Source organism: Salmo salar, chromosome ssa14, assembly GCF_905237065.1.
Source record: "Salmo salar chromosome ssa14, Ssal_v3.1, whole genome shotgun sequence".
NCBI classification, from domain to species: domain Eukaryota; kingdom Metazoa; phylum Chordata; class Actinopteri; order Salmoniformes; family Salmonidae; genus Salmo; species Salmo salar.
In genome coordinates, this window is record NC_059455.1 from 87276949 (window position 1) to 87289065 (window position 12117).

Here is a 12117-nt window from a genome sequence, read left to right on the forward strand (position 1 = left end):
CCTGACACCACACTCCGAGGGCCCTCAACTCCTCCCTGTAGGCCATCCCGTCGTTGTTGGTAATCAATCCTACCACTGTAGTGTCGTCTGCAAACTTGATGATTGAGTTGGAGGCGTGCATGGCCACGCAGTCATGGGTGAACAGGGAGTACAGGAGAGGGCTGAGAACGCACCCTTGTGGGGCCCCAGTGTTGAGGATCAGCGGGGTGGAGATGTTACCTACCCTCACCACCTGGGGGCGGCCCGTCACGAAGTCCAGGACCAAGTTGCACAGGGCGGGGTCGAGACCCAGGGTCTCGAGCTTAATGACGAGTTTGGAGGGTACTATGGTGTTAAATGCTGAGCTGTAGTCAATGAAAAGCATTCTTACATAGGTATTCCTCTTGTCCAGATGGGTTAGGGCAGTGTGCAGTGTGATTGCGTCATCTGCAGACCTATTGGGGCAGTAAGCAAATTGGAGTGGGTCTAGGGTGTCAGTTAAGGTGGAGGTGATATGATCCTTGATTAGTCTCTCAAAGCACTTCATGATGACGGAAGTGAGTGCTACGGGGCGATAGTCATTTAGTTCAGTTACCTTCGCTTTCTTGGGAACAGGAACAATGGTGGCCCTCTTGAAGCATGTGGGAACAGCAGACTGGGATAAGGATTGATTGAATATGTCCGTAAACACACCAGCCAGCTGGTCTGCGCATGCTCTGAGGACGCGGCTGGGGATGCCGTCTGGGCCGGCAGCCTTGCGAGGGTTAACGCGTTTAAATGTTTCTCACGTTGGCTGCAGTGAAGGAGAGCCCGCAGGTTTTGGTAGCGGGCCGTGTCATTGGCACTGTGTTGTCCTCAAAGCGAGCAAAAAAGTTGTATAGTTTGTCTGGGAGCAAAACATCGTGGTCCACGACGGGGCTGGTTTTCCTTTTGTAGTCCGTGATTGACTACACCCTGCCACATACCTCTCGTGTCTGAGCCGTTGAATTGCGACTCTACTTTGTCTCTATACTGTCGCTTAGCTTGTTTGATTGCTTTGCGGAGGGAATAGCTACACTGTTTGTATTCGGTCATGTTTCCGGTCACTTTGCCCTGATGAAAAGCAGTGGTTCGCGCTTTCAGTTTTGCGCGAATGCTGCCATCAATCCACGGTTTCTGGTTGGGGAATGTTTTAATAGATGCTGTATGTACAACATCACCGATGCACTTGCTAATAAATTCGCTCACCGAATCAGCGTACTCGATGTTATTGTCCGACGCTATGCGGAACATATCCCAGTCCACATGATCGAAGCAATCTTGAAGCGTGGAATCCAATTGTTCGGACCAGCGTTGAACAGACCTGAGCACGGGCGCTTCCTGTTTTAGTTTCTGTCTATAGGCTGGGAACAACAAAATGTAGTCGTGGTCAGATTTTCCAAAAGGAGGACGGGGGAAGGCTTTATATGCGTCTCGGAAGTTAGAATAACAATGATCCAGGGTTTTGCCAGCCCGGGTCGCACATTCAATATGCTGATAAAATTTAGGGAGCTTTGTTTTCAGATTAGCCTTGTTAAAATCCCCAGCTACAATAAATGCAGTCTCAGGATATGTGGATTCCAGTTTACATAGAGTCAAATCAAGTTCTTTCAGGGCCTTCAAATGTGTCTGCTTAGGGGGGGGGGGAATATACACAACTGATTATGATCACAGAGAATTCTCTTAGTAGATAATGCGGTCGGCATTTGATTGTAAGGAATTCTAGGTCAGGTGAACAAAAGGACTTGAGTTCCTGTATGTTGTTATGATCACACCACGCCTCGTTAATCATAAGGCATACACCCCCGCCCTTCTTAGCAGAGTGATGTTTGTTTATGTTGGCGCGATGTCTGAAGAAGCCTGTTGGCTGTACTGACTCTGACGTATCCCAAGTGAGTCATGTTTCCGTGAAACAGAGATCGTTACAATCTCTGATGTCTCTCTGGAAGGCAACCCTTGCTCGGATTTGGTCTACCTTGTTGTCAAGAAGCTGGACATTGGCGAGATGTAGGCTCGGGAGCGGTGCGCGATGTGCCCGTCTACGGAGCCTGACCAGAAGACCGCTCCGTCTGCCCCTTCTGCGGCGCCGTTGTTTTGGGTCGCCGGCTGGGATCCAAGCCATTGATCCGCCTCGGGAAAGTCGTATTCCTGGTCATAATGTTGGTGAGTTGACGTTGCTCTTATATCCAATAGTTCCTCCCAACTGTATGTAATAAAACCTAATATTTCCTGGGGTAACAATGTAAGAAATAACACATAAAACAACTAAATACAGCATAGTTTCCTAGGAACGCGAAGCGAGGCGGCCATCTCTGTCGGCGCCGGAAGTCTAACAATTCGGGTAGCCTTCCACAAGACAAGTTGGGTGAATTTTTGCCCATTCCTCCTGACAGAGCTGGAGTAACTGAGTCAGGTTTGTAGGCTTCCTTGCTCACACACGCTTTTTCAGTTCTGCACACAAATTTTCTATGGGATTGAGGTCAGAGCTTTGTGATGGCCACTCCAACACCTTGACTTTGTTGTCCTTATTGTTGTCCTTTTGCCACAACTTTGGAAGTATGCTTGGGGTCATTGTCCATTTGGAAGACCCATTTGTGACCAAGCTTTAAATTCCTGACTGATGTCTTGAGATGTTGCTTCAATATATCCACATAATTTTCCATCCTCATGATGCCAATCCATCCTTTTTCCTCCAAACATAACGATGGTCATTATGGCCAAACAGTTCTATTTTTGTTTCATCAGACCAGAGGACACTTCTCCAAAAAGTCCCCATGTGCAGTTGCAAACCGTAGTCTGGATTTTTTTATGGCGGTTTTGGAGCAGTGGCTTCTTCCTTGCTGAGCAGCCTTTCATGTTATGTCGATATAAGACTCCTTTTACTGTGGATATAGATACTTTTGTACCCGTTTCCTCCAGCAACTTCACAAGGTCCTTCGCTGTTGTTCTGGGATTGATTTGCACTTTTCGCACCAAAGTACGTTAATCTCTAGGAGACAGTACGCGTCTCCTTCCTGAGCGGTATGATGGCTATGCGGTCCTATGTTGTTTATGCTTGCGTACTATTGTTTGTACAGATGAACGTGGTACCTTCAGGCGTTTGGAAATTGCTCCCAAGGATGAACCAGACTTGTGGAGGTCCACAATTTTTTTTCTGAGGTCTTGGCTGATTTTCCCATGATGTAAAGCAAAAAGACACTGAGTTTGAAGGTAGGCCTTGAAATACATCCACAGGTACACCTCCAATTGACTCAAATGATGTCAATTAGCCTATCAGAAGCTTCTAAAGCCATGACATTTTCTGGAATTTTCCAAGCTATTTAAGACACAGTCAACTTAGTGTATGTAAACTTCTGACCCACTATGATACAGTGAATTATAAGTGAACTAATCTGTCTGTAAACAATTGTTGGAAAAATGACTGGGGTCATGCACAAAATAGATGTCCTAACCGACTTGCCAAAACTATAGTTTAACAAGAAATTTGTGGAGTGGTTGAAAAACGAGTTTTAATGACCCCAACCTAAGTGTATGTAAACTTCCGACTTCAACTGTGTGTGTACATACACATATATATTTTCTTTTTTTTGTTACACATATTTAGCCTCTTCAGCATCTGATCCCGTTAGCGGGATCAAAATCCAGCGAAAAATCATATCGCCAATTAGCATTAAAAAAATATCATAATTTTTTTTTTTTTTTAAATATATATATATATTTTTTTTATAGATACACCTCTCCTGAATCGACCCACGTCGTCCGATTTCAAAAAGGTTTTACAGGAAAAGCAAATCATTAGATTATATTAGATGAGTCCATCGTAAAAAGCAGCTTCATAGCCATTTTCCGACCAACCACTTGCATCACATATAATCCATAAACAGCTAAATGCAGCACTAACCTTTTACAAACTTCATCAGATGGCACCCCTAGGACATCATGTTATACAATGCATGCATTCTTTTGTTCAATAAAGGTCATATTTATATATAAAACAGCATTTTACATCTCTGTCTGACGTTGACTACCTAATTTCCCCTCAAAAGCGTCCCGGTAAACAATGCTACATTTCAATAAATTGCTATACTATAACGATTTTTTAAATGTATATTGTCAATCTAACATTTATAGATGAATATCTCTTGAGAACACCCGTCATACCAGATTTTAAATTAACTTTACTGGGTAATCACACTTTGCGATAAAAGGAGATGCGATACTCAGAAAATGAGCTAATATACAGAGCTCGGCGCCATCTTGGACGCAACAACATGAACCATCTCATCTTCTATAATATTGTCAATAATCGCCTACCTTTAGTTGTCTTCATCAGAAAGCATCCCAGGTCCACAACAGATGTATTTTCGGTCAAAAAGTCCATACTTCACGTTCCATTAGCCTGATGTTGGTAGCGCGTCCTATGGCTCTCTCCAAGCGCAGCTCTGAAGTTCAGAATAAAAGCAATCCTCGCGCATGTAGGTTCGTTCAAACATGTCAAACGTTGTATAAAATAAATCTTCAGGGCCTCTAACACCAAGAGAGCCAATAAGATTCGAGGGGGATGATGTCATGGCCTTTAAAACCGTTTCCAAAGGTGGGGGCAGACATGGCCGCCGGCGTCATAATGGTGATGGCCCATCCCCTGTGACCAATTTCAAACTCGTGTCATTCACTGAGTTTTGACTCTATAAGGCTCAAACCACTGTGAAAGGACTGGCGACATCTAGTGGAAGCAATAGGAAGTGCTCACTGAACCATGGTTAACGGTGTGATTAATAAGGAAAGATGAGAAGTCAAGTCCACAATTCAGAATTCCACTTCTTGTTTCAATCGGTCTCGGGGTTTTGACTGCCATTTGAGTTCTGTTATACTCACAGACACCATTCAAACAGTTTTAGAAACTTTAGAGTGTTTTCTATCCATATATAATAAGTATATGCATGCCCTATCTTCTGAGTTTGATTAGTAGGCCGTTGAAAATGGGAACGATTTTTTTTTCAAAATGCGCTGTGGCGCCCCCTATCCTAGGGTATCCTCAACCCCTTTTTCTGGGTAGGACACAACTACCTTAATTCTTCCATTTTTTTAAACTGGTACTGGTTACCTTCAGACAAGTCCCGTGACACTGGTGGGTGAGCAAAACAGAGAACACCATCATGTTAATGAGAGTCTCCCCTTTCTATAATAGTTTATAGGCCAAACCTTTCAGATGCTACAGATGTTTTCGCGAGTAGACCAATTTTCAGAATGTCTCATGGTCTGACAAACACCGCTCTAGCTCTGCCACCTTTCATTGCAGATGCGGAAGTACGACATCGGTGGATTGAGATACATCCAATGCAAAAAAACATCTCTAGCTAAAACTGAACGACTTCCATCACAGAAGGCATCATCCTCAGTAGGCATAGGCACTGGCGAAAACAGAGCAGAGCCGGAACCCGGGCACCCTCTGTGGGGATAGAAAAGTGTGATACGCGAGTGAGTCTAGCTCAATACCCAGAAACAGGAATGCGCTGAGATGGAGTCAGACAGCTCTTTTTCTGGTTTCTTATGAAGCCTAGAATGAATATGGGACAGTAGCAAGGATGTGTGTAACACTGCTTGTACCATGGACTCTGCTCTAATAGCAGGCGACTGAGGTGCTTGCTGAGAGCACATATGTTTAGAATGGGATGGAAAGTCCAGCCCCTTTTCGTAACCAGAAAATATCATCTGTACCAGCCGTTCCGGATCTTCGTCATAGGAACCACTCAGATTTCCTGCTTCTGGAGACAGGAGTATATTTCCTCCCTTAAAACTGTTGCTGAGGCCTGGGGAACAGTCGACGTGATGATACTGCAGAAGCGTGGGGTATGCACAACAAATTGTAGCCTGTACCCTGACGTCACTGGTCACATGATCCAGGGCAACACTGTGCATGCGAGCCATTGGTTAGAGCCAGAGTATGTGAGCAGAGTTGAGCAGTCGGAAATCCCGCTCATCGCTCATGGAGCGGAGCCTCCACATCCATTCCAACCATTCCCCCAAAAAATTGTGTCGCTTCAAATTCGCTCCATTAATAAAAAATAAAACACAATTTAACCAACACCCATCTATTTGTGTGACTGTCTGGACCTTCCATTTAGTTAAGCATTGAAACCAAATCATATGATTTGAATGAAAAGTATTATAACAAACTATAAGACGCGCTCGTCATTTGAAATAGGCTACATGTTGTATTAAATGGAAGCCAGACAGGTAGCCTAAGGAACGAACATTTAATTGTTTAGGCTATATGATTTCAATTATTTCAAGGTTGTAGCCTACAAAGAAATACATTGAAGCATCTGCGAGTTTGACACTAGGCTGGCAGGGACATAAAGTGCTCAGCATTTAAACATTTCGTTGTATTAAATCATTATAGTCAATAAATTGCCCATATAGTCTGTGACTTAGAATGAAATACAAATGAAATGAAAAATTCAGTGCCTTTGAATTAATTTTTAGAAACAGGAGTTTGGCTAGAGTCTGGCTTCAGGCTCGTGCGATTGTGCCTGGAGAGCCGGCCAGCAGCAGAGAATATCCTTTCAGCGCTTGCAGAGCCACTGGGGATGCTAAACAGCCTTCAGGCCACTCGTCAGGCTGGGCAGGGATGCAGATTTGGTTTTTTACAGTTTTCTATAGGTAGGCAAAATAACCCTAAAAACCTTTAGGCCTATCAAAATGGAAAGCTCATTGAAAGAGGTAATGTCAGGCCTATTGGGCCAAAATCAATTATAGCCTATTGAATAGATAACTTTTCAGAGATCTGATGTTTAGTTTATAAATACTTTCCTACAATGACACAGCTAGCTACCCTCCTTGTTCCTTTCTGTTAGCATGTGCTAGTAAGTACACCATTATGCTTTCGGGATAGGTGTCTTTTCAGATTCCACAATGATTCTTTAGTTGTGGACATAACTTCACCGCACTCCCTCTCTTGCTCTTCCTCATCTTCGTAAGTCAGCTTGATATTGCACCTTTTTAAAATCTGTTTCATTATGAAAATATTTAGTGAACTCCATGACAGTAGCTAAATCAAGGCGCTATAGCAGCACACAAGTAGACTACAGATGTATGCTGGGCCGGGCATGCCCCGAGATCGTGAAGTGAGCAGGACTGGAGCTCCAGCCTTTGGGAAACTTGCTCCATGCGCCAGTCAAATTGGGCACGCTCCGCTCATCACTCATACTCTGGTCGGAGCAGACAGCGAGACTCCCGTGAAGTGCCCTCTGAAGGGGCGGGACCTTGTGGACTGGGAAAGATTGGAAATGGATGAAGAACCACCACTCTAGACAACCGTGTGTCTGAACATGGAGAAGGAACACTTCATCGAACTCGCATACGCGAGACAACGCTTAACCTCTCTAGGGTAGGGGGCAGTATTTTCACATCCGGATAAAAAAAAAACGTACCCGATTTAATCTGGTTATTACTCCTGCCCAGAAACTAGAATATGCATATAATTGTTTGATTTGGATAGAAAACACCCTAAAGTTTCTAAAACTGTTTGAATGGTGTCTGTGAGTATAACAGAACTCATATGGCAGGCCAAAACCTGAGAAGATTCTGTACAGGAAGTGCCCTCTCTGACCATTTCTTGGCCTTCTATAGCCTCTTTATCGAAAACAGAGGATCTCTGCTGTAACGTGACATTTTCTAAGGCTCCCATAGGCTCTCAGAAGGCGCCAGAACGGGGAATGATGACTCTGCAGTCCCTGGCTGAAAAACAGTAGCGCATTTGGATAGTGGTCGATCTGAGAACAATGACACGGGTGCGCGCTGGCACGTGAAGAGTCCATTTTCTTCTTTCAGTCTTTGAACGAAAACAACGTCTCCCGGTCGGAATATTATCGCTATTTTATGAGAAAAATCGCATAAATATTGATTTTAAACAGCGTTTGACATGCTTCGAAGTACGGTAATGGAATATTTTGAATTTTTTTGTCACGACATGCGTCCTCGCGTCACCGTTCGGATAGGGACCTGAATGCAAGAACAAAACAGAGGATATTTGAACATAACTATGGATTATTTTGAACCAAAACAACATTTGTGGATGAAGTAGAAGTCCTGGGAGTGCATTCTGACGAAGAACAGCAAAGGTAATCCAATTTTTCTTATAGTAATTCTGAGTTTAGTGAACGCCAAACTTGGTGGGTGTCAAATTAGCTAGCCCGTGATGGCGAGCTATCTACTCAGAATATTGCAAAATGTGCTTTTGCCGAAAAGCTATTTTAAAATCTGACACCGCGATTGCATAAAGGAGTTCTGTATCTATAATTCTTAAAATAATTGTTATGTTTTTTGTGAACGTTTATCGTGAGTAATTTAGTAAATTCACCGGAAGTTTTCGGTATGTTTGCTAGTTCTGAACGTCACATGCTAATGTAAAAAGCTGGTTTATGATATAAATATGAACTTGATTGAACAAAACATGCATGTATTGTATAACAATGTCCTAGGAGTGTCATCTGATAAAGATCAAAGGTTAGTGCTGCATTTAGCTGTGGTTTTTGTGACATTATATGCTAGCTTGAAAAATGGGTGTGTGATTATTTCTGTCTGGGTACTCTCCTGACATAATCTAAATGTTTTGCTTTCGTTGTAAAGCCTTTTTGAAAATCGGACAATGTGGTTGGATTAACGAGAGTCTTGTCTTTAAAATGGTGTAAAATAGTCATATATTTGAGAAATTGAAGTAATAGCATTTTTAAGGTTTTTGAATATCGCGCCACTCGATTCCACTGGCTGTTGACTAGGTGGGACGATTTCGTCCCACATACCCTAGAGAGGTTAACACCCGTGAACACTGGAACTTGGTAAAAAAAATAAATAAAAAATAACTCTACATGTGCCAAGATTTGCCTAAAGCCTGGCCCACTCTGGGTACACGGGCTCTGGCGATCAGTGACGTGCCCCGATTGGCTGTGCCACCTGGGGGTACTGTTGTCACAATGAGCCTCACTCGGTTTAGGCGGTAAGATGCGGTCTGGTAACTGTCTGGCACCCATCTCTGGACCACACGCATTGAATATTAACCCAAAGAAAAAGTATTTCATCATGGAGGTCACCCTACCGACCAGTCATAGGTACTGGCGACAAAGCGCCTCGTAACCTAGCTGGGAATGGGACCGACAGCCCTTCTGTTGTAACAGACAGGGGCGATTCATAATTGTATCTAATTCCTAGGAGTGTGGGATAATAGTGTGGGCGTGTCCAACCCTTCTCATTCCCTCGACTCCGCTAGAAACAACCAATCACCTATAGAGGCCATAAACTGAATCCCTAGACACATCATAGGGACGGCAGGTATCCTAGTTGTTAGAGCGCTGGGCCAGTAACCGAAAGGTTGCTGGATCGAATCCCCAAGCCGACAAGGCAAAAATCAGTCGTTCTGCCCCTGAACAAGGCAGTTAACCCACTGTTCCCCGGTAGGCTGTCATTGTAAATAATAATTTGTTCTTAAGTGACTTGCCTAGTTAAATAAAAAGGTAAACATTTTTTTTTTTTTATAAATAAAAACTAGTGAGCTATATGTAAGAATCAGCAAGGAATCCCAGTAATGAGCCAATTATGGGGGAGGGGCGCCCCATTGTGGACAGTGACCCAACTTATCACTCATCGTGGGGAGATCGATATAGACCGTGAACACCGTGGAACACGGGGTAACAGAGGGGGCAGGATTAAACATGGACAAGCTTCCAACATACGTTGTGCTTCCGTGAGACTGTATAGCCTGCATGAAGCCCGGCCCCTTTAAGTGCTCAGGAGGCTCTGGCAATTGCTGACGTAGTACCCAGTTTGCCAAACGTGGGGGTACGGTTGTCACAGTAATGTTTTTATGGAGGGGCACACTGGTCACTCAGACCCGTGTCACAGCCCCTCGGTCCGGGGGTTACCCCAGCTAAGTGCTCGGGGGGCTGCTTCTTCATCTGAGGTGCTCGCAAACCCAATTTCCATCACTCCAGGAACTGAAAATAAGAACGTGGTTGCCATAATGCTGGGGGAAAGCAAGTAAGTTACACTCGCCAGAAGTTAAGCATGCTAGCTGACACTAGCCAGGAGACTTTTTAGCATAAGCTAGGCTCACTAGCCTGACTGCAGCACAGTCCATTTAGAATGTCCAAGCGACTTAACACTACGTATACTAAACAAGAGCGCTACCCCAGCAACTCTACTGTGGGGAGGCAGGAATAAACAGTAATACAGTAGCTAGCTCACCTCTGCGAGTTAGCCAACCTGGCTAGCACGCTATGCAGCGCTCGTTTAGCTAGCCCGGTCTCGAAAAGTCCACGGAGGACCAGATCACTGAAGTGGGACCGGACTCTTCATCAACAAGTCTGGGAAGAGGGACAAGTGGTGTTTGGCCGAGGCAGACACAGGCGGCGGGGGGTACCCACCGAACCTGGCCACCCTCTCTCTTTGAGTAGCCTCCCGTAACTGGTGACAGAGCGCCCAGGAGCTGGGTTGGGCGCAGGCAGCCACCGCATAACCCAGGCAGCCACCGCATATGCTCTGACCACCCCATCCATTTCTGCTTCCTGCTCCTTGGTCCCAGCTGAGGTACCGACATCCAAGAAAGGAAAGTCGCCATCAGTAATGCCAAGCTTCCTCAAGAAGGCTACATGTGTTTCCAGAGAGTTTGTACGAAGTGCGTGAATATGCACACATGGACTGTTTCGAGCGGGGGCCGCCTGAGCGTACTCTAAGCCGAGACAAACCACACAGAGCGTAAGTATCTTTCAGAGAAATGCTATAACCGCCTGACTGGGCCATGACCTCCACCCAGAACCCGGCTTAGCCATCGTTGTCTCAGTGCGCCAGGAAATTAATGAATAACTAATTGTTTGTGATTCGAAAATATATGATAACTACAACCTTCCGCACACAACTCCCAGGGCGTGAGCACGCTCTACTACGGGACAGTTTAGTTGGTGCAACGCAGTCTCGTTTTCCAATTGTTTGTTTTAGTTAATCGTTCCTGTTCACACTGAGGTGAAGAGCGGAATAATTCAAGAAATGAATCTGAGCCTCACGCTTATCACCTGTGGAAGGCGGGGCTTCCAGAGAGGCGTGAATTGAATTTCATTGGCCTTGTCAGGCATAATTGTAGATCCTTCAAAACTAAGTCGTAAGAATACGACTCCCCCATAGTATGTACCGAAAACTGACTGACAAAGGGAACCATAATACCTAACTAACAAATTTCAAATCGCCTTCTCTATTGCCAAATATCACCATGACATCATCATCAAGGGACACCACTTACGTCAAATTCAGAGACGGGTAGAGACAGGAAGTGGCTCCAGTGCTGGTGGATGTCGATGGCAGGGGAACGGGGGTCCTCAGGACAAGTGAGAGAAGCTCCGCTAGTGAACAAACCCTGGAATCAACAACACACAGTCAACAAACACAGTAAAATCTGTGATGAAAAACATGCAACATGCACACAATGAAAAAATGTGACAAGGCAAGCACAGCACATACTGCACACACAAAACATGAGGGTCATCACAGACTGAGCTAATAGTATGATAAATGAAGACATGCCTACCTGTTCTCTAGCTAGCCTACATTCCAAGACACATTTATTTGAATTCTGTCTCGTCGCTGTGCGTACCTCTTGTTCTAGTGCTGAACTGAGAGCCAGCTGAGTCAGGGAAACCGGTTCCTCTCTGGCTTCATCACCATCAATCTGCCCATTCAGTAACTCAACCTCCTGATAACAGGAAAAGATGGAAAGGAACAACCAGAATAAATTGAGGAAGTGAGAAGTAGAGAGAAAGAAATATGTGGGGTGGATAATGAGAGTACAGAGGAAAAGGGAAGAAAGAGGACAGAAGATGAAGGTGGGAGAAAGAGACCAGGACAAAGAAAGACATTTGTTAGCCATTAGTGTTGCACGGTATATACCGAAACTTCTGTACAATTCCGATACTAGAACATGAAAAACGGTTCGGTACTAGAATTGGTTACTTTCGGTACTTCTGTCAAATGTGTCTTACGTCATATACGGATTGAGAGGACCGAGTCTGACAAATTACTAGACAATCTCCTCATGGGGGCAATAGCTAGGCAGGCTGCACTTGTGCATGCAGC

General features: G+C 44.6%; 1 protein-coding gene across 1 annotated transcript in view; it reads right to left on the bottom strand.

Annotated features, from left to right (window-relative positions):
- LOC106570514 (endoplasmic reticulum membrane sensor NFE2L1) overlaps window positions 1-12117 on the bottom strand; it is a 44557-nt gene that overhangs the window by 9925 nt on the left and 22515 nt on the right. Inside the window, exons 2-3 of the mRNA XM_014142932.2 lie at window positions 11639-11737; window positions 11288-11401 (exon numbers count right to left, since the gene is read on the bottom strand). Coding sequence (XP_013998407.1) covers window positions 11288-11401; window positions 11639-11737 — 213 coding nt within the window. The remainder of the gene's footprint in view (window positions 1-11287; window positions 11402-11638; window positions 11738-12117) is intronic.